The 22,297-nt window shown below is 44.6% G+C and overlaps 1 protein-coding gene across 3 annotated transcripts in view; it reads right to left on the reverse strand.

Annotated features, from left to right (window-relative positions):
• Window positions 1-730: 730 nt before the first annotated feature.
• RAB28 (RAB28, member RAS oncogene family) overlaps window positions 731-22,297 on the reverse strand; it is a 197,471-nt gene continuing 175,904 nt past the window's right edge. For all 3 annotated transcript variants that reach the window (XM_039365351.1, XM_039365349.1, XM_039365348.1), the window contains one exon: window positions 731-1,161. In XM_039365351.1, the coding sequence (XP_039221285.1) occupies window positions 1,069-1,161 (93 nt within the window). In that variant the 3' untranslated portion in view covers window positions 731-1,068. The remainder of the gene's footprint in view (window positions 1,162-22,297) is intronic.

Below are 22,297 nucleotides of genomic sequence, written 5' to 3' on the forward strand. Positions count from 1 at the left end.
AAGCATAATGTTTCCATCTCCATGTTTGATGGTAGGATGGTGTTCTTGGGGTCATAGGCAGCATTCCTCCTCCTCCGAACACGGCAAGTTGAGTTGATACCAAAGAGCTCAATTGAGGTCTCATCTGACAACACTTTCACCCAGTTCTCTGAATCATTCAGATGTTCATTGGCAAACTTCAGATGGGCCTGTACATGTGCTTTTTTGAGCAGGGGGACCTTGCTGGTGGGCAGGTGTCTTTTATACAGGTAACAAGCTGAGTTTAAGAGTACTTCCTTTAAGAGAGTCTCTTTTTACCTGTATAAAAGACACCTGACTGGGAGCCAGAAATCTTGCTTATTTCACTCATTAAAATGCAAATCAATTTATAACTTTTTTGAAATGTGCTTTTCTGGATTTTTTTTGTTATTCTGTATCTCACTGTTACATTAAACCTACCATTAAAATTATAGACTGATCATATCTTTATCAGTGAGCAAATATAAAATCAGCAAGGGATCAATAAATTTTTCCCCTCACTGTATTTAATATTTGGGTTTTTTTGTATACATGTTTTTTTTTGTTTTTGATATTGGTTTCAAATATTCGTTAGTTTTTTCTTTCTTTTGTATTTTATGTTTGGTGAAAAAGAATAAATAAATATGTTAAAGGAAGAATTAAAGGGAGAATATCTCTCCTGGTTCTAACAAGAAAAAGGACAAAATGGACAAAATCAAGGAGAGAAAGCCAATCTATTTTCACTGCATTGCTTTATTTCACAATCTCTTCTCATATCATTTAATTTACACATGTTGCATTCACCCTTCAAACATTTTGACAATATATGTAAAAGTATCTCTACACAAAATCACTCTCCTTTACTGAAATATAATTCAGAAGAATATACATATATTCAAAGTGTGTGGTCCTACTGTTTGAATCTTGACTATTCAAAGAAGCTGCCTGGATAGTGGTTTTTTTAAAACTTCTAAATGCACTACAGTCATGTTTCCTTTTAAAACAACATTCCCAGCAACTCCATTGCTGGGCAAAGGCAGCCAAAGAGCACTGTACAAAAAGAGAAAACGCTCACTGAATTGTACACATTGAGCTCCGGGGACAGTTAACGGTTCTTGTTGCAGGCTCCTGGCTATAGTTTACAATATCCGCTTTCACTACATTCTGTCAAAAGAGAAGAAAAGAAAAACAGAAGAGGTTACAGCAAGTGAATCCAAAGGGGAAAAACTGTTTCAGATTGCTAATAAAACATTTCACAATAATGATCATGCTATGAAATGTAGAGCATTGAAACAAGTCAGACATGTTGCAGCACTTTTCTCTCAGAAAACGTGCATAAAGATTTTGACATTGACAAAATAAAAGTATCTTGATTGCTTTTATACATACCAATGGTGACAATATGTACTAATTCTAAATCCTGGCTTCTTTATTCCAGTTAAGAGGTTCTAGCCCATAAAATTTGTCAATTTCTCAAGCACTTTTTCTTTTCACTATTCATGAGACTAAAGTGCACTAATCAAACAGGTGCTAAGGAAAAAGGGGAATGCAGACACAAAACAGGTTATGTAGAAAGTAAAGATAGGCTCAGTCAAAAGGACTCATATTTATACATCAACACACAAAGTATGAGGAATAAATAAAATGAACGAGAAATTCAAGTAATTGTTGCCATTATGGAAGCTTGGTGGGATGAAACCCCATATACAGCTAGAGAGATTTAAATTATTTAAAAGAAACAGAGATAATACAAGAAGAGATGGAGTTGCACTATATATAAGAAATAACTACATCAGCAGAACAACTACACCAGAACAATTATGAAAACCATCTTGAATGCATTTGGGCCAATGTAAAAGAGAAAAAATGTCATTGCCATAGGTGTAGACTATAGGCCACCCAATCAAACAGACAAAATATATTAACTCTTTGCTAGTCGGTTAACTAAGGTATGTAGGAAGCATGTTGCCGTGGTTCTGACTAATGAAACACTTCAAAGAACTTCCAGGCATGTTTATCCTAAAGTCTTTATTAACAGTGTAACAAATCGATGGCACATCATGGATGTTTATGCCAGAATCTGAATTTCTCTTGCTTGCATCTAACTTCTCTTTCTAAACCCCTCCCTTATTTTGCAGTCATAAGTCACATCTTCCAATTAGCCGGGAGGGCAAAGATTCACTTCTGTTCCTCTTTCCCAGGTTTTCCTTATGAATCTCCTCCCTCACTCTGTCATCTGAATTAACTCTAAAAATACAAGACATTTCTGTATATCTTGTCAAAGCAACAATATCATATATTAACAGCATTGACATCCGGCCCCTCTTACAAAAAGAACAGATCCTGCAATGTAAACAAAAGTATATGTTAATGACTAGTTTTCGGTTTGGTGGGGTATTTTACATGAAATCTTTTGACGAGCCTGTCAGCTTTGACCTCACTGGATTTCACCCAGGTAGCTTCAGACAACAGGTATCCCTTCCATTGTACTAGGTATTGCAATTTCCCTTTAAAAATTCTAGAGTCAAGAATACATTTCACTTCATAGTGGGTTTGTCCCGCAACTATGAGGGGCCCCGGTGCCTTCTTCGGGGGAGGTCTTAAAGTGGAGCCTCGATAAGGTTTCAACAAGCTGCAATGGAAAACTGGGTGAATTCTCCCTAAAAGTCTAGGGAGTTTTAGTTCTACGGTGACTGGATTGATGATCCTTACTATGGGGAAAGGCCCCAAGAATTTTGGTTCCAATTTCTTGCTGGGAAATTTGAGGCGTAAATATTTAGTTGACAAATAAACCTTTTCCCCAACTTGGAATGTTCTTTGGGGAGCCCTCTTTCTATCAGTCTGCTTTTTATAAGTTTCAAAAGTCTTTTTTAAAGCAGTTTTCGTGTTTCCCCAAACTTCTTCCCACCCCCTCACCCATTGGTCAAATGTCTGGGAAGCGGAGGGCACCTGAGGGTATTCAGGTATTGGGCTGAACTCTTTCCCTGTGTCCACTCTGAAAGGCGTGTAGCTGGTGCTGCTGTGCAAGAATTATTGTACGCCACCTCCGCAAAAGGGAGGTCAGTCCAGTTCGTCTGTTGGTAAGAAACGTAGCATCTAAGATATTGCTCCACCATTTTGTTAGTGGTGGCCAGATGAAAAGCAGATGATAAGCCTTGGGATGATCCAATTAATTTAAGAAAACTCTTCCAGAACTTCGCTGTGAACTGCACCCCCCTGTCCAAAATTATTCGCTTAGGGGCTCCATGCAGCCGGTAGATGTGTTTCAGAAAAAATTTGGTCAGTCATTAGGCAGATGGGAGTCCTTTGCAGGTGATGAAATGAGCCTGCTTCGAGAATAGATCTATCACAGTTGAGATGACAGTATTTCCTCTACTTTCAGGTAGGTCTACTATAAAGTCCATAGCTATTTCTTCCCAGGATTGAGAAGGGTCTGCCACTGGCTGCAATAACCCGGGGGTTTTCAAATATCCAAAGTGTCCAGCTTGTTTTACATCATGGCTGTGTTTGAGAGCATTAAGACGGAGGGCTTCGGGCAGATATAGTTTCCCCCCCTTGTAAGCCAAGCCATCCCTGCACGTCAGGGAGGTTTGATTGTCTTTGAACCATTGGTCGGTGAGAAGCTCTCGTTTTATTTTCTTTACTCCAGGGTCATCAGGATTGGGGACCCTGCAAGGTGTAAGTTGAGCAGCAGTTTGTGGATTGGGGATAATAGCCTCGTTAATCTCTTCCTGTTCACTTTTGTATTGGAGTAGCCAGAATAGCGCATCAGGTAGGAAGTTTTTTCCTCCTGGTATGTACTTTAGAGTGAAGTTAAAGCGGTTAAGGTACTGTGCCCATCGCACTTGTTTTGGAGACAATTTACGGGGAGTTTTTATTGATTCTAGATTTTTGTGATCTGTCCATACCTCAAATGGCACCTTGCTCCCTTTTAGATAGTGTCGCCAGTTTAATAGTGCCCATCGAATCGCGAAGGCCTCTTTCTCCCAGATTGCCCATCTCCGCTCGCTCTCAGTAAATTTCTTAGAGGTGTAGGTGCAGGGTTGCAGGACCCCACTTTTGTTCTTTTGCAGTAACACAGCTCCAACTGTCACATCGCTGGTATCAGCTTGAATAACAAAGGGTTCCCCTGGGCAGGGGTGCTTTAGGATGGGTTCAGCAGCAAATAGTCTCTTTAAATTCTCAAAAGCTGTTTGACATCCCATTGTCCATGCTAGTGGTTGGCCTGGCCGTGGCTTCCCTCCTCCTTTGCCTGTTTTGAGTAGTTCTGTAAGAGGTAGGGCAATCTCGGCAAAAGACGGGATGAATGGACAATAAAAGTTGGCAAAACCCAGAAAGCTCTGGAGTTGTTTGCGAGTCTTTGGGGGCTGCCATTTGATTATAGCTTTCACCTTGGCTGGATCCATTTCAATACCTTCGTTGGAAATTCTGTAGCCAAGATAATCTAATTGGGTCTGATGAAATTCATATTTTGACAATTTGGCATAAAGCCTGGCATTCATTAGTTTCTTTAACACTTCTCTCAGCAGCTTTATGTGATGAGTCATGTTCATGCTATATATCAGGATATCATAAAGATACACTAAAACCCCTTTGTACAAGTGATCATGTAGAACCTCATTAATCAACTGCATAAATATGGCTGGGGCCCCCTGTAGTCCAAATGGCATGACTTTGAACTGATAGCTCCCCATAGGACAGTTGAAGGCAGTTTTCCACTCGTCTCCCTCCTTTATCCTCACCCAGTAATATGTCTCTCTCAGGTCTAATTTAGTGAAGACACTCCCCTTAGCCAGATGGGTTAATAAGTCCTTTAGGAGGGAGAGGGGTATTTGTTTTCCATGCTCACAGTGTTGAGACCCTTATAGTCTATGCAAAGACGAAGAGACCCATCTTTTTTTTCTTTGAACAACACAGGGGCTCCCATGGTGGATTTGGCCCGTTCAATGAACCCTCTTGCTAGGTTTTTGTTCACGTATCGCTACATCTCCTCCATTTCGAGGGGGGACATAGCATACATTCTCGGTCATGGGAGTTTGGCTCCTGGCACCAGTTCAACGGAGCAGTCATTGGGTCTGTGAGGGGGTAGGGCATCACATTCTTTTTCACTGAATGCCTCCGCCAGGTCCCAATAGTCATTGGGAATGAGTGGTTCATCTGGTGGCGGTAAAGTAGCCATGTGCGCTCATTCATTGGGTGGCCTAAGGTGCCCAGCAACATCTGTTGAATCAATGGGGGGAATTAGGCCCTACAGGTAGTCTCACGGTTCTCATTCCTTTCTCCCACCAGATAAATGGCTTCCATTTGTCTAACCAGGCTAGTCCTAGGATCACTGCCTCAGTCATTTTTGGAGCCACCAGGAAGCGAATAAACTTCCAGTGTGCACCCATTTCTAGGCGTAAGGGCTCGGTTAATTGTGTGACAAGAGTCCCTCCCATCAGGGAGCCATCGGCTTGCTCAAACCTCACATATGTTTTGCCCATATGCCCATTTTCATGGCAAATGGCAGACTAATAATGCAGTGGGTGCATCCAGAATCAATTAGCAGGTTTAAGTCCATTTGTGCCCCAGACTTAGTGATTATATGTTTGGCGGCCAGTGAAAAAGGCAGGATTTTTCGACTCACCATCAGGTCGTTCTCTCCTTCATCGTCACTGTCAAAGGAGGGTAGAGCAGGGGCGGGTCCACCCAGAGTCTCGGCGTTCTCCTGTGTGGGGGGTGTAATCTGAGCAATAGGATCCTGCATGAGCTGGTTGGATTTTTCTCTCATTAGCCGCTGAGCAAGTTTCTTTCTCATTGCTGGTTCCGGTCTGCTCTGCAGTCGGGGGTAGGGGACTGGACACGTTGCCGCTCGATGTCCCTCTTGTCCACACCAAAAACTCTTAATTGATGGGCCTGTAGGTCGCCTTGGTCTCTCAGCCATTGCAGTAGTTGAAGGCTTTTTTGGGGGTGATTGCTGACCAGGTAGCTCTGGTTGCTGCTCGGGTTCATGTGGGGGAGGTTTCTTATAGTGGCCGAGCCAAACATCTAGCTTCACTGCTGCCTGGTACCATTCGTGCAGCTGATCAGGTATGGCTTGACTGATGCATGCCTGAGAGAGGTGATCGTCTAATCCCTCAATGAAGTGTTGGGTCAGGGCTTGCTCAGGCCACCCTCTATTCGACCTGCTGTCTTGCAGAATTCTTGCACGTACTCCAGGGCAGGCCTGCTGCCTTGTTTTATTTTGTGGATCTGTTCTGCTGCTTTGAGGCCAATGGATGGGTCCTCAAATCTTTCTCTGTCCTAGGAGAAAAAGGTGGGGATCTTCCAGTTCGGGGGCTTGCTCACTAAGTAAATTATTCAGCCATTCAGATGCTTCTCCCTCTAGGTTGGACGCAATAACATTGACCATGGCACCTGGGTCCGGATAGAGATAGGCCCAGCAATTCAAGTGAGAATGCACTTGGTTCAGAAAAAAAAAATCAGCTTCTCAGGGTCCCCATCGAAGGTTGCTCTGAAAGATGGTACAAATACAAGCTGTTGCGGCCCCCACTGGGGCTGTTGCTGCTGGCTCCACCCTGGTTGCTGGTTCTTAATTGTCACGACAGCTAAGTCCTGTGGGATAGAGGTGAAGAGGGAGACAACGTCAAAAGACACCATCACCTCATCATCCTCTATCCTCAGGGTCCTAATTTTATCCAAGAAATCCTTCGCAGACCAAACGGTGGTATGGCTATCATTGACCAAATGGCCAATACGATGACTGAGCCATTTGGCTAACCAGATGGATCCCTGAGGACCAAAGTCTACTGCAAACCTACACACACTGATAGGGTCTTACATTATTACAGCAATCACCCGGTGGCCCACAAAGTCAGCTGCATTAGGACACTCTTTAAGAGAGTGGACTCCCACTGCAATACATCCAAAGCCAGAGTGGAAGAAAGAAAACACCTCTTCCACATCTGTAGGCATAATGGGTATCCAACAAAGTTCATCAAGCGCCATGGTGCACTGTCTAGACCCCCTAATAGCCTACAAATGGGGGCCCTACCATCCCAGACGACACGTGTTACCCTCCCTTATGTTAATAACATCTCAGAGGCTACTGCTAGGTTGTTGGCACCCTACAATGTGAGGGTGGCACACAAACCTAATCGGACGCTACGCTCGTGCATTATGAGACCTAAGGATCCATTCCCCACGGTGGAGAAATCTGGGGTTATATATAAAATCAATTGCAATGACTGCCCCATTAATTATGTGGGTGAGACCAATAAGAGGGTTAAAACAAGGATCCAGGAACACAAGCTGGCCATAAAAAGAGGGGAGCAATATTCCCAAATTTTAACACCTATGATGGAGTCTGGCCATAAGTTTGACTTTGATGGTGTGAAGGTGGTTGCTAATGATATCACAAAGAGTGGCAGGTTACTCAAGGAAGTCTGGCTCTCATGTGAAGAGTTGATTAATTGGCATATAGACCTACGCCCTGCACACCTAGCATTGAGGGCGTGGGAAGCTCGTACCTGACCACCGCGGGATAGGTGATTCAATAATAACAATTCTATTCCTTCACTGGAGAGGACCAGCATCCAGGCAAGTAGTAACCGACGACCTGAGAGCCCCCCGACCGTTAGGATAGAGACGCACCCGTCACATAGGAAAAAACCCGTCAACTTCAAGGACTCAACCTTCGCCAACCTAGATACCCCCCCCCACTCCTACGGAGACCTCCGCAGCTACTGGCTTGCACACCTGTCTATCGGGGATGCATCCACACCCACGGAGAGGGGTGGGAACGTTGAATGGCAGAAGGGGGACAGCATGTGAGCTGGGACCTCTGCCATATCCGATGCATCCAAAGAAAGCCACACCCCCTAAGGGCATACAAGAGCAAAGCAATTGCAAGCTTCCTGCTGTAGGAATGATTACACGCTCTCGAAGAGCAGCGCAACAGATGGTGGAAAACGAAAGTACGGCCACTATATTGAGACCCGTGTCGAGCCCCAAAAGGGGGAAAGGCAAGGGATACCAACCAGATGGAGTGTTGAAACAACCACCCCTGGGAATACATGCTGCTTTGGTGATCGGGCAGCAGGAACTACAGACTAATCCCCGTAATGGATTAGGAGCCATCAAAAGAAGGGAGGACAGACGTTGCAAAGGACGGTGATAGTGGGAACATTAGAAAGATAGAGTTTGAAGGAGAATTAGATAGTGAGAGTGCGTGCAGGATACTTGGAATGGAATCCCGGAATAGAGAATATGATAATGATGATGACGGACATCAGAAGGGTGGAGGGGGGAAGAGGTTCGTTTGCATGGAACATCCCAAGGAAGAGGGGAGGGGGAAACAACCCGGTGATGATGGTTTGCTGGACTGGAGAAAGACTAAACGCCCTCCTGAACTACGGACACGGAGAAATGGGGGATCATTTAATGCATATGTGGATAAGGGATGTGAGGATGAATTAACTAGCTATGTAGTGATTACAATGGGTACAATGATTGGCCGGTTGGGACCCGTCACATGGTCTAGAAGTCAAGCGCAGGCACTAGCTTGTTTATAAATGTTTTCTCCCATTGACTTGTATACGCCCTGATGATGTTGGCAGGAGCCAACGAAAGCTAGGTCTCCTTTTATTAAAACTTTTAATGTTTTATATTTAAAACTTTTAATGTTTTATGCTTTCCTGGTGATCACGTTTTACATTTAATATGAATACACCCAGGAATCACTCCTCTATTTTTAGCATTGTTCTTAATATATATATTCCTAGAAGCACGAAGCTGAAAACACCAGCCTGAAGATGTCGAAACGTCGCCAAGACACTTCCAATTTGACGCGGGAGAAAACCCGAATAACCAAAGACCTACATACAAACACCCGCGAAAACCTCAGAAAACATAAAAATTCGACTCTTGGGTATGTCCATATTGCTAAAATAACAATCACCAAGAGAATGAGTAAGAAAATAGAATTTAATCAACCTAGCTTTTGTCGATAACTCTCGACATCGTCAGGGTTAAAAGGCAAACGCTGAGAGAAAACCTATATATGATTGCTAAACGCCTGTTTCCGGCTCCTGGAGCGCGCCACCGGCCCCAGCTGATCAAATTGCGCTCTAAATGCACCCCTTTCGTCAATGCGCATTCCTTTCCCATTCCTTTCCTGCATTCCATCACGCATCGTTCCACCATTAACCCCAGGGTCGGATGGGGTCGGAATCCCCCCTCCTTCCTTGTGTGCAATTCCTCCATTACTTCGCATATCCCTCATTCTATAGGGTGGGGAGAGGGTGTTCAAGTCTCTATCAATACCCCCGATGCCCCAATCCCATCTTGATCTGCCCTTTTTCTTCGGGACTGCAATGTGAGTCTCTCACCCCACCCCGTGCCATTCTCCCTCTTGTCCTCATTCCCGTGCACCATCCTAGTTGTAATGGAGTAGTAATGGAGGAATTGCACACAAGGAAGGAGGGGGGATTCAGACCCCATCCGACCCTGGGGTTAACGGTGGAAAAGTACGTGATGGAGTGTAGGAAAGGAATGGGAAAGGAACGTGCATTGATGAAAGGGGTACATTTAGAGCGCAATTTGATCAGCTGGGGCCAGTGACGCACTCCAGGAGCTGGAAACAGGCATTTAGCAATCATATATAGGTTTTCTCTCAGTGTTTGCCTTTTAACCCTGACGATGTCAAGAGTTATCGACGAAAGCTAGCTTGATTAAATTATATGTGTGTGTGTGTGTGTGTGTGTGTGTGTGTGTATGCAGTGTTATCTTCATTTTAGATGTCAAAAGGGTCTCTCTCTCTCTGTCCCTCCCTTCCCCTCTCTCCCTCCCTCTCCCTCTTTCTGCCCTTGGTCTGCCAGTCCTCTTCCCCCACTGTGTGTGTGTGTGTGTGTGTGTGTGTGAGAGAGAGAGAGAGAGAGAGAGAGGCACTTGCGCTTCCCCTCTTTCTTCTCTTTCCTCTCTCCCTCTTTCCTCTCCTTTTCTCTTTCCTCTCCCTTTCTTTCCTCTCCCTTTCCTCTCCTTCCCTTTTTTCTTTCCTCTTTCCTCTCTCTCCTTTCTTTCATTTTTCTTTCCTCTTTCCCTCTTCCCCCTCCCTTTCTTTCCTCTCTCTCCCTCTCCCTCCCTCTTTCCTCTCCCTTTTCTCTTTCTCCCTTTCCTTTCTTTCTTTCCTCTTTCTTTCTCTTTCCTCTTTCTCTCTATTTCTCTTTCTCTTCACGTCCCCCCCTTTACTAACAGAACCAGTTCACCTACCAAATCATTTAACTTCCTCCCTTGGAGCTGGGCAATCAAGGATTCATCATTCTGACAAAGAGAAATGCCAGCACCTCTCACTTAGCATTGATCCTGCTGCCGGGATGGCAAATGCTGTATGTTAGCAATATCTGGAGTGCTACAGTTCATCCGCACACTCCTGAAAGGCTCTCCCATCCATTGCAATGTCACGCTTTGAAAGGCCCCTGACCCTCCTTCGCCTCAGACCGACTGCGCCTAGCAGGGAGCCTCAGTAGCTGGCAAGGAAGGGAGGAGGGGAGGAAGAGAGACAGACCATCTCCTCGCGCTCACTTCCAATCCCAATGTGGTGAATCCTGCTTGGGATTTGGGACTGAGAGGGGGAAGATCCTGGCTCCCAAGCCGCAGGAACTTCCAACCACAGAGCTTGCTTGGCTCTGTTCCCAGCCAGCAATGCATGCACAAAACAACAGCAACAAAATGCTGCAGTCAAGACTTGCCCACCTACCTGGCTCCCAGGCCTCAGTAGCCAATCATTTGAAGCGAGCAGCCTTGTCGGGAGAGAGAGGAGAGGAGAGAGTGAGGGCAGATGAGCCAAGTCTGTGGCAGGGATAACAAGGATTCGGAAGATGTTAGCACGAAAGTTCCGCATTTTTTGACTTACCTCGCTTAGCCCCCACTGGTTCTTCACCAGAACAAGTCACCCTCTCTTTCTCTTTCCTCTGCCTCTCTCTCTTCACATGAGAAGAGAGAGAACGAAAGGCAGACGGTGCCGAAGGGGCAGGGACGGGAGGGTGGCAGGAGGCAGTAGAAGGCGCTGAAAGGCGTACGGGACACCACGGACTGGCCCGGGGAGACATATAGCCAGCTCGGCAGCCTGGAGACAGCCCAGGAAGTGATGCCCCCACTGCTGCCAGAATTGCCACCCGGCCCGGGAGACATATGGCCAGCTCAGCAACCTGGGCATGGCCCAGGAAGCGATGCCCCCCTGCTGCTGCCCCAGCCAGGACTGTTGCCCGGCCCGGCCTGGGGAGACCCGTAGCCAGCTGGGCAGCCCGGGGACAGTCCAGAAAGCGATGCCCCTGCCACCATCGCCACCCCAGACAGGAGTGCCACCCAGCTCAGCCCAGGGAGACATATGGCCAGCTCGGCAGCCCGGGGACAGCCCAGGAAATGATGCCCCGCTGCCACCGGCCCAGCCAGGACTGCTGCCCAGCCCGGCCCATGGAGACACGTGGCCGGCTCAGCTGCCCAGGGATGGCCCAGGAAGTGATGCCCCTGGCCTGGTCTGGGGAGATGCGTGGCCATCTCGGCGACCCAGGGACGGCCCAAGAAGAGATGCCCCCATGGCCGCAGCTGGGACTGCCACCTGGCCCAGCCCAGGGAGACACGTGGCCGGCTCGGCTGCCCAGGGAATGGCCCCGGAAGAGATGCCGCCACCACCCCAGCGGGGACTGCCACCCGGCCCAACTCAGGAAGACATGTGGCCAGCTCGGTGACCCGGGGATGGTACAGCAAGTGATGCCCCCCCCGCCGCCACCTGTGGGGGCAGCCACAGGAAGAAGGGGAGGAGGAGGCTCCAGAGCCACAGGAGATGGCTCAAAGAGCCGCATGCAGCTACGGAGCTGCGGGTTGCCAACCCGTGTTCTAATCCAATCCCCTGCTCAAGCAGGAGGACCTGTCCTATACCATCTCATCCAAGTGACTGTCTAGCCTGTTCTTAAAAATGTCCAATGATGGTGCACTGTAAGGACTCACCCCACTTTGCATCTTAAGAAGACAGAACTCTTGGAATAATTCTTCAAACAGGAATCCTTGATTAAGAGAAAATGGTTGCAGGCATTCTAGACAGAACTTGGGGTTCAAGCTCTCCCATTCGAGGTTTTAAGGGGTCCCCCAGAAGTCCCATCCAATCACCCCCCTCTTCCAGTGACAGTTTCAGGCATCACAATCCCACCCGTTTTTTCCTTTCTGCCGGCTGGATGGAGACTTCAGATAAACTACATGAAAGGTAAATAGCCACCTTTGTTATGATGAGACCTTTTGGTGCTATCCACATTCAAACCCTTTGAAGTTGTACCGAAGGAAGTGAGGGCCAAAGAAGTCCCTTTGTTCACCCCCCCTTTCTTTATGACAGAATCCAGAGAGGGCAGAAATGGGGTTTTCTATAATTGATAACTGGAGATGAAGTATAATTGGATTCTGACATCCGGCCCCCCTTAAAAATAAGAGTGATCCACCTGAAAGAAAACAAAACAGGTATAAAAGTTAGTCAGGCTTGTTAGGATACTCTGTGAGAAACTTCTTCAATAGCTTCGGGGCTCTGACATGACGTTTATGGACCCATTCATTTTGTGAGGGAGGGAGGTGTTTCCAGGCAACTAGGTACTGAGTTGCTCCATGATATCTCCTAGAGTCAAGGATTTCCTTTATTTCGAAGTGTTGTTCGCCCTCCACCATGATTGGAGGTGGTGGTAGGGGGATTTTTAGCCGTAGAGGTGACTGATGCTCTCTTTTCAGCAAGCTGCAATGAAAAATTGGGTGTATTTGCCTGAGATTTTGGGTAATTGTAATTCTACTGTTACTGGATTTATGATTCTTTTAATTGGAAAAGGTCCTATATATTTTGGTCCAAGTTTTTTACAGGGCTGTAGGGACTTTAGGTATTTTGTAGATAAGTACACCATTTCTCCTATAATGAATGGTGTAGGCTCAACCCTTTTTTTATCGGCTTGTGCTTTGTATGCCTGCCTAGCTTCATCTAGTGCTTTTCTAACTATTGGCCAGGTGTTTTGTAGTTTTTCCATCCATTCTTTCAGTGAAGGGATCGTTGGTTCGTTTGGGGTTAACTCTGGCATGGGGTTGAAACTTTGACCGTTGGCTATTTGAAAAGGAGTGTAACCTGTGCTGGAGTGGACTGCATTATTGTAGGCAACTTCTGCAAAAGAGAGTAAGTCCGCCCACTCGGTCTGCTGGAAACTAAGAAAACATCTTAAATATTGCTTAAGTACAGAGTTCATTTTTTCAGCCCCCCCCCCCATTTCCTTGTGGGTGATGGCTAGATGTCAGTCCCTGAGTGGTTCCTAAGAGGGATAAAAATTCCTTCCAAAATGCAGACATAAATTGCACCCCCCTGTCAGAGATGATGCGTTGGGGTGCCCCATGCAATCTGTAAATGTGCTGGATGAAAAGTTTTGCTAAGGCTTTTGCAGTGGGAATCTTTTGGCAAGGGATAAAGTGCACCTGTTTGAAAAACAAGTCCGTGACCGTCCAGACCACAGTATTCCCATTGCTTTCTGGCAATTCCACTATAAAATCCATGGCTATTTCTCTCCAGGGGGCTGAGGGACTTGCCACTGTTTGCAATAGTCCTGGCACTTTCCCTTGCAACCTCTTTGCCGTGGCACATTTTGGACAACTGGCTATATAACTTTCTATGTCCTTTTTCATGGATGGCCACCAAAATTGCCGTTTAATTAAATGTAAAGTTTTTACAAATCCAAAATGCCCTGCTGATTTTGTGTCATGGCAAAGCTGCATGAAAGTGACTCTTTGAGTTGTTGGTATATATAACTTTTCCCCTACCCAAGGCAACCCGTCTCTCATTGTGCACACATTTTTGTTTTTCTGGAACCATTCATCTGTTTCCAAACCTTTCTGAATTCAATTCCAGTTTGGCTGTCCAGTTGTGGTTTTAATTTGGCTTGGGTTCTTGTGGTTACTGGTACTGCCAGTTGTGACTCTGCCATTATTGGTCTAGAGTCTGTGGTTTGTGCACTGTTATATTGAGGCATGTTCTTTCTTCCTGGTAAATGTTTGAGCTTAAATTGGAACTGGTGAAAATGCTGGGACCAGCGGACTTGTTTGGGATTGAGTTTCCTGGAAGTTTTCAGGGCTTCTAAATTTTTGTGATCACTCCACACCTGGAAGGGGATTTTGTTGCCTTCCAGGAACTGTCGCCAGGTGAGTAATGCCCAACGTATCCCATAAGCCTCCTTCTCCCATACGGGTCAGCGCTGTTCTGTTTCCGTGAGTTTCTTGGATGTATATGCACAGGGTTGCAATACTGCATCATCATTTCTTGTAATAGCACAGCCCCCACTGCCACATCACTTGCATCTGCCTGTATTATGAAGGGTTTGTCCATGTCTGGGTGCCTTAGTACTGGTTCGGCAGAAAAAAGTCTCTTTAGTCTCTCAAACGCTGCTTGGCACTCCATTGTCCATGTTAGTGGCTGGCTAGGTTTTACTGAGGATGTTCCCTTCGTTTTTAGTAAGTTAGTGAGGGGCAAGGCTATCTGTGCAAATGAGGGGATGAATTGGCGGTAAAAATTTGCAAAGCCCAGGAAACTTTGTAGTTGCTTTCTTGTGCGGGGTGGTGCCCAATTTAGTACTGCTTTGACCTTCTCTGGGTCCATTTCAATGCCCTGTGGGGATATGCGATAGCCTAGGTAGTCTATCCTTTCCTGGTGGAATTCGCATTTTGAGAGTTTGGCATATAGGTGGGTGGCTCGCAGCTTCTTTAAAACCGCTCTGACAAGGTTGACATGTTCTTCTTTTGTTTCAGTAAAGATAAGAATGTCGTCCAAGTAAACAAGGACCCCCTTAAATAGGTGCTCCCTTAGAACGTCATTGATTAATTGCATAAAGACTGCAGGGCCCCCTTGTAATCCAAATGGCAAGACTTTGAATTGATAGCACCCCATGGGGCAGTTAAATGCAGTCTTCCATTCATCCCCTTCCTTAATTCTCATGCGATAGTAAGCTTCACCTAGGTCTAGTTTAGAAAAAATTTTCCCTTTCGATAGGTGTGACAGCATGTCTTTCATGAGGGGCAGCGGGTATAGGTTGCTTTCACTGATTGTATTCAGGGCCCTATAATCCACGCATAAACGTAAAGAGCCATCCTTCTTCTCTCTAAAAAGGACCGGGGCAGCCACTTTAGGCTTGGCTGGCTCAATGAAACCTCTCTCCAGGTTTTTTTTAATAAATCTTTCCATTTCCTCCTTCTCCTTTGGACTCATGGAGTATAATCTGGGCTTTGGGAGTTTTGCCCCAGGCTTGAATTCAATGGTACAGTCTGTGGGTCGGTGGGGGGGAAGCTCATTCGCCCTCTCCTCACTGAAGACTTCAGCAAGGTCTCTATATTCCTCTGGTATTTCTGTTAATCTTTTTTCCTCTCCTATGGATGCTTTTTCTATTCTTGATTCTGGTAGCCTCCCTTGGGGTTTTAAGTCCATAGGGTCCCCCTTCGGGAATTTGATTTCTGTCGTCCTCCAATTTACCCAGGGGTTCCATTTTTTCAACCATTCCATCCCTAGAATCATTGGGCATTCCATACCTGGGGTCACCACAAACGTTAAGTCCTCTTCATGGTTGCCCAGGGAGAGGTGTATTGGCAGAGTGGCTAGGGTAGCTGGCACCCCCCCTGCTATGGATCCATCTAGCTGGCCAAATGAGATTGGTTGTTCCAGTCTCCTGGATGGGATGCCCAGATTCCCCACTAGTGTTGGGCTAATGTGTTGGGCTAATGAGGGCTGGTTCTTTCACCTTCACAGCTTCGGGCATGGGGGGGATTAATATAGTCACTGTTTTGAAGATGGGTGTGATGCATCCACTTACCAGGGGTTCGCCTTCCGAGCTGTCATCTGAGGCATCCACCGTCCCTGTGGTGTAGGCTGGAGTTCTTTCCCCTTGGTGAGCAGAGGTGGGGGTTTCTGCAATTTCCATCATTCTCATGGCTGTTTCTTTTGGCTTAGCTGAATACTCTCTGGGTTTGTTGATTGGGGATCTGTCTGGGTTGTGCTGGGGGGCCTTTGAGCGGCATTCTACAGCTCGATGCCGTTCTCTTCCGCACTTGAAACACCCCATTTGCTTCTTGGCTGTGTCCGATGATTTCACCGGTTGGTGTGTCAGCTCAGGCGGAGGGCGGCTCCATTGTTTTCTTCGGCGGTGCCTCTTCAATGTGTCGATCTCTGCTTCCTCTGCCAAGACGTACCATTCCTCAAGTCGATGTGGGTCCCCTCGGGGCAGGCAAGCATCATATAGATCATAGTTTAGTCCGTCTTTGAAATGGCCAAGGAGGATGTCTTCTGGCCAATTCAGTTTGCTGGCAATGGCCCTGAATTCTTGTGTATACTCGGCCACTGGGCGTTTGCCTTGCCTCATCGTTGTTATTCTTTCACGGGCTTTGCGATCAGCCAGGGGGTCTTCAAATCGTCTTCTCAAAGAGGACATGAAACGGTTGAAGTTACTGAGTTCTGGGGCATTGGAGTCATGCAAGTTCACTACCCAATCCGCAGCTGGTCCATCCAGGGCAGATTGCACGATCCGGATGCGGGCTTTGTCGCTGGGAATGTCCTGCCCATATTCCTCCATGTAGCTGAGTACTTGGGTTAGGAAAAACCCCAAGCGTGTTGGCTCCCCTTTGAATTTCACCTCCAACGGCGGACGTCTTGGAATGGATCGGTGCCTCCGTTGTGGGTGGTAGTGTCTTCTGTCCAGATTGCCATCTGTGGTCCGGTAGGGGGTGGGGGCTCCTGGATCAGTAGATGTCCCTGGGGTTGCAGGTTCCACGTCCCCCTTGGTGTCTCTCCCTTTGTGGCTCCAGGAACTGGGGCAGCCGTAGGGCTCAGTATTCTCCTCTCCTAGGGAGCTGAGAGTTCTCTTCATCAGGTCAATAGCTTTCTCTAGGATCCAGTCTGAGTACAGTACCCAGCTTCCTCCCTCTTCACTTGCATGCAGGGATTTCTCCATCTCCTGCTTCCATTCTGGTTGTTTGGTCCCCCGTCTCAGGGTCACCTTTCTTGATTCCTTTCTCCACTCACTTTTCTTTCCAACGTTCATCGACCAGCGAGGCTTGTGGTCCTGTGTCTCCACCACTTCTTCTCCCGAGGAATCTGACCTCTCGGATCCCAACATCTGGCAAGGTTCCAACTGGGTCAGCGGCTCTCTTTCCAGGGAGTTTTCCCCCTCTCTTGCTCCATTGTCTGACATGGTAAATTTTTGCAAAATCCCCCGGCAAGGGTCTCCCTTCCAGGTGGATTAATTTTGCAAGTCCTGTCTAATGTAAGGACCCACCCCACTTTGCATCTTAAGAAGACAGAACTCTTGGAATAATTCTTCCAACAGGAATCCTTTATTAAGAGAAAATGGTTGCAGGCATGCTAGACAGGACTTGGGGTTCAAGCTCTCCCATTCAAGGTTTTAAGGGGTTCCCCAGTAGTCCCACCCAATCAACCCCCCTTCCAGTGATAGTTTCAAGTATCACAATTCCACCCCCCTTTCTTCTTTCTTCCGTCTGGATGGAGACTTCAGATAACTACATGAAAGGCAAATATCCTCCTTTGGTATGTTAACGCTTCGAGGTTACAATAAACACGCATTCAGCTCTTTGAAGTGTACTGAAGGAAGTGAGGGCCATAAAGCCCCTTTGTTCTCCCCCTTCTCTCCCTCTTATGGCAGAATCCAAAGATGGCAGAATTGGGAGTTTCTATATTTGATAATTAAAGATGAAATATAATTGGATTCTGACACTATTGTGGTATGCTTTCTACATACATTTGTTAACTGGTTGGCAAAGAGTTCATCTATTTCTTCTGATTGGTTGGGTGGCCTGTAATATACACCTATGATAGTGTCACTTTTTTCTCTCTTTTATATTGACCCATATACATTCTGGACAGATTTTATCTTGGATCACGTGCATTTATGTAGATATGTAATATTCTCTTACATATAGTGCAACTCCCCTCCTTTTTTTGTAGACCTGTTTCTTTTGAACAATTTCCATTCAATGAGATTTGTTCATTTATATTCTGTAAATTGTTTTTAGTCTCATTATGATTTCTTTTTATGTCCTCTTTGCATTCAACAATTGTTTGGTGAATTAGTTGTAGCATAGAGTATATTTTTTTCCTGAAAGGTGTTTTTTATTGAGGCATCATTTTCTGGTCTTTAAATGTATCCTATATAATCCAATAGATTCCAAAGTATAGGTTCAGTTCTGAAAGCAATATTTTATAGTAATCCCTTGTCTCAAGTATCTCAAAATTGTCAGTCAGACAAGGTTGTAACCCACAATGTTCGAAATATTCAAAATGTTCAACCTCTCTGAAAACAGCTCAGAAGTCTCTCCTAGCCTGGCGTAGTCCAATGTCAATTTTTTTTCTCTCCCACTAGCTCTTGAAGTTAAAAATCCAAGCTCAGTAGGTATTTATAATCGAAGAAGATCAGGATGATAAGTATGCCAAAATATTTTCTTTTATTGCCAGCTGTTCTCCCAAGTTAGGAATCACCAGCAAAGCTTTATTGCCTAGTTGTTTGTAATCTCTCACTATTGTACTCAGGTTCTTTGTTGTGTCATTCGTTCCAATGTGGAGGATGAGGAGGAAAGGGTAGTAATTTGTAGGCCTAATTATTTTGGTTAGGTTCTCAGCCACATCTTTGATTTTTGCTCCAGGGAGACAACATTGCTCAGTTTTAATGGGGCTGCTTCTGGTTGGGTTGGATTGGTTTAGTAGGGGTTTGTTAGTTGTGTGCTGGTTCTTTCTTTGAGTATTGTTTCCTTCTATGTGTGACATTCCTCCAAGGGTTTATCAGTAGGGTCAAATCCTCTGGGAATTATTTGTTCATTATTTGGGTCAGTTTGGATATAGCTTTCTTTCGTAGATTGGGGTTTAGATAGAGTTTCCTCTAAGTGCCGTATTTTTCCTCTAGTAGTTCACATAATTTACATCTAATGCATGTATAATTTGGGGGTTGTTTGGGCATAAGCACATACATGGAACATGTATTGCATATCACAATAGTATCAGTCGTCTATTCCATGAGTTTATTGTTTGAAAATCCCTCTTTTTGATTGGTGGATGTGCTTTGCTGCTAGCCTTGTTTTTTTTCTTCTCTGTTCTAGGTAATTGAGCCCGTTTTTGTTTTTTACTATCCTTTTATCTGCATGTTTGTGCTCGTTTTTCTACCTTATTATTTATTTAACCTTCTTACTATTATGTTAGTTTTATTTATCCTTTTCTTCCCTCTATTTTTTTAAAGTTTTTGAGCTCTAATACCTTTTTATTCTTTATGGGGGGTCTTCCCTTTTTATTGGGACCTCAAACTTAATTGTTGCCTTCACTTCTATTGCTCGCTGCTCTAGCTTCTTGTTGTTTTCTCTGCCAGCTCCCTTCTGTCTTTTGGTGCTTGTTTCTGCTTTGGTCAGGCCTCCGTTCAGCTTTCCAGTCAGCTCAGCTCCACTGTCTACTCCTCTCAGCTGGCCACTCAACTTCAGAGATCTGAGCTCAGTGGCTCGAAGCCTCTCTGTTGTTACTGCTGCTGTGTTTCTCCCCCTCCCTCAGGTTTTGCCTTCTCCAATTCTTCACAGCTGATGGGATTGCTGTAGGCCTTTTGTCCTCTGCCAGACCAGGCTACCAGGAGGCGGGGAAGGGGGCTGCTGATCTCACTGAGGAGGGAACACTGATCCAGTCCTCCACCTGAGGCAAGTCTCCACTGGGGAGGGCTGCGGGGCTGGAAAGAGGCAGGAAAAGGGCTGTGGGAGTCGGGCTCTTTCTGCTTTGTCTGGTTCTTTAAATCATTTTGGACCCCTTTCCTGTGTATAAAGAATCATTTGCATCAGGTATTTTTTCTTCTCTGAGATATCTTGAGTGTAGTTTTGCTAGTATCTTGTGTAAACTGTGACCACCAGCTTTCAGCATTTCAATCATAATGCAGTCATTTCCTAAAGCAGTGGTTCTCAACCTTTCTAATGCTGCGACCCCATAATACAGTTTCCCATGTTGTGGTGATCCCCAACCACTTATACATCGCCGGGTGCCAGGGGAGTGGCCAAGTGAGTGTGGCCACCAAGTGGGTGTGGCCACCAAGTGGGCATGGCAAGAAAGACAGCCCCAGCCACCATTAATGTTGTGCCGTCGTTGCATGTATTTTTTTTTAAAATAAAAAAAAATATTTTCCATTTATTCATACAAAATACAATTCACAAGATAAAATAAATTCATAACCATTGGTACCGCCTGCCCATTCCCCCCAGGCCGTGTCCACCCTCTCTGGTACCTTCCCTACTTCCCTCCTCATTCTCCCCTCCCCTCCTACTCTCTTCCCCTCCCCTTCTCCTCTTACCATCCTACTTCCTCCCTACACCTTCCTCCCCTCTCATCCCTCTCAAACACATGAACGCAGCATAGGGGAAATTCCCAAGCAGCACGTCTCTCATAAACTACCATATCTATATAATCCTTACCCACCCACCCACTCACCCACCCACCCACCCTCAACCCTCCCCCCCTCACTTCCCAGAGCAGAGTACAGGGTTATAAATGAGAAAGTTAACAATAAAAAAAGAAAGAAAAGAAAAAAGAAAAAAGAAAAGGAAAGGAAAGGAAAGAAAAAATATCATACTTAACCTTTAACTCCCCTTAAATTAAATCATCATAAACAAATCTCTACAACATTTGCTATAAAATTTACTCATAAAATAAATTTGCTATAAAATTTACTCATAAAACTTTGTAGTCCCATACTTTTTCTGAATATAATCTATCCATCTTCTCCATACAATAATATATCTTTCTTGTGCATGATCCTTCAAATAAGCAGAAATTTTTGCAATTTCTGCAAAATTAGAAACTTTAAATATCCATTCTTCTAAAGTAGGCAACGAATCTTTCTTCCAATATGAGCCTACTAGTAACCTTGCTGCAGTTAATAAATTCAACATTAAAATAGTTTCTTTGTCATTTAAGTCCACAAAAATACCCAATAAGAATAATTGAGAAGTAAACTTTATCTTCTTTTTAAAAATCTTTTGAATGTTCCACCAAATCATAATCCAAAAAGCCTTTACCTTTTTACAATTCCACCAAACATGAAAATATGTCGCATCCATATTACCACATCTCCAACATTTGGGTTGTAAATTTGAATACATACAAGATAATTTTTTAGGATCTAGATGCCATCTGTAAAAACATTTTATAAAAATTTTCCCTCAACATTTCTAATCCAAATTATCTCCCATAAGTCCAACGGGATAGGTTCCTGGATATTCTGAGCCCATTTAATCATACAATCTTTGACCAATTCTGTTTCCGAGTCTAATTCTATTAAAGCATTATAAATTCTTTTTATATGGGCCTGACTCTAATCTTTAACCAAATTTTCATCTTCTAATGTTATTCCCTCTTTCTTATCTACAGTCCACCTGTCCACTATTTGTAAATATTTAAACCATGACTGTAGAATATTTTCTTGCCTTAATACATCTAGGGATTTCAAATGCCAGTCCAAACCTGACCAAATTAATAATTCTTTATACGAAATTTTGTCAAAGTTCATCCCTTTAGAAATTCCCTCGAATGCATGTCTAGGAATCCCCCAGATAGGTATTTTATAATTTAACCGATAATACTTTTTCCAAACTCAAAGTAAGGCACTCCTCAAAATGTGTGATTTAAAAGCCCGGTCCACTTTCTTATTAAAAATTAAATATGCATGCCAACCGTACATTAAATCCCAACCTTCCAGAAAAAGAATATCCTTATTTGTTAAATTAAGCCAATCATTTATCCAAGTTAAAGCAGCTGCATCATAATATAATTTCAAATTAGGTACCTTAAGTCCTCCTCTTTCTCAGGCATCTTGCAAAATCTTAAACTTAACCCTTGGTTTTTTCCCAGCCCAAATAAAATTGTTAATACCCTTCTGCCATTCCTCCATACCTTTTTTAAAAATAGGTATCATCTGAAACAAGAAAAGAAACTTTGGTAGAACATTCATTTTTACGGCAGAAATTCTCCCCAACAGTGACAATTGCAGTTTTTTCCAATCATTTAAATCCTTTTGTACTTTTGCCCATAATAATTCATAATTATTCTTATACAATTTTCCATTTGAAGCAGTTAAATATACTCCCAGGTATTTAACCTTTTTCACCATCTGAAAACCTGTAGCTTTAACCAAACTTTCCTTATCATTAACTGACATATTCTTAGGTAATATCTTAGTCTTATGATTATTGACTTTAAAACCAGAAACTTTTCCATACTGTGTTATAAGTTCTAATA

The sequence above is a fragment of the Crotalus tigris genome, unplaced genomic scaffold, assembly GCF_016545835.1.
Source record: "Crotalus tigris isolate CLP2741 ecotype Arizona unplaced genomic scaffold, ASM1654583v1 scf7180000020047.836343, whole genome shotgun sequence".
Classification (NCBI taxonomy): domain Eukaryota; kingdom Metazoa; phylum Chordata; class Lepidosauria; order Squamata; family Viperidae; genus Crotalus; species Crotalus tigris.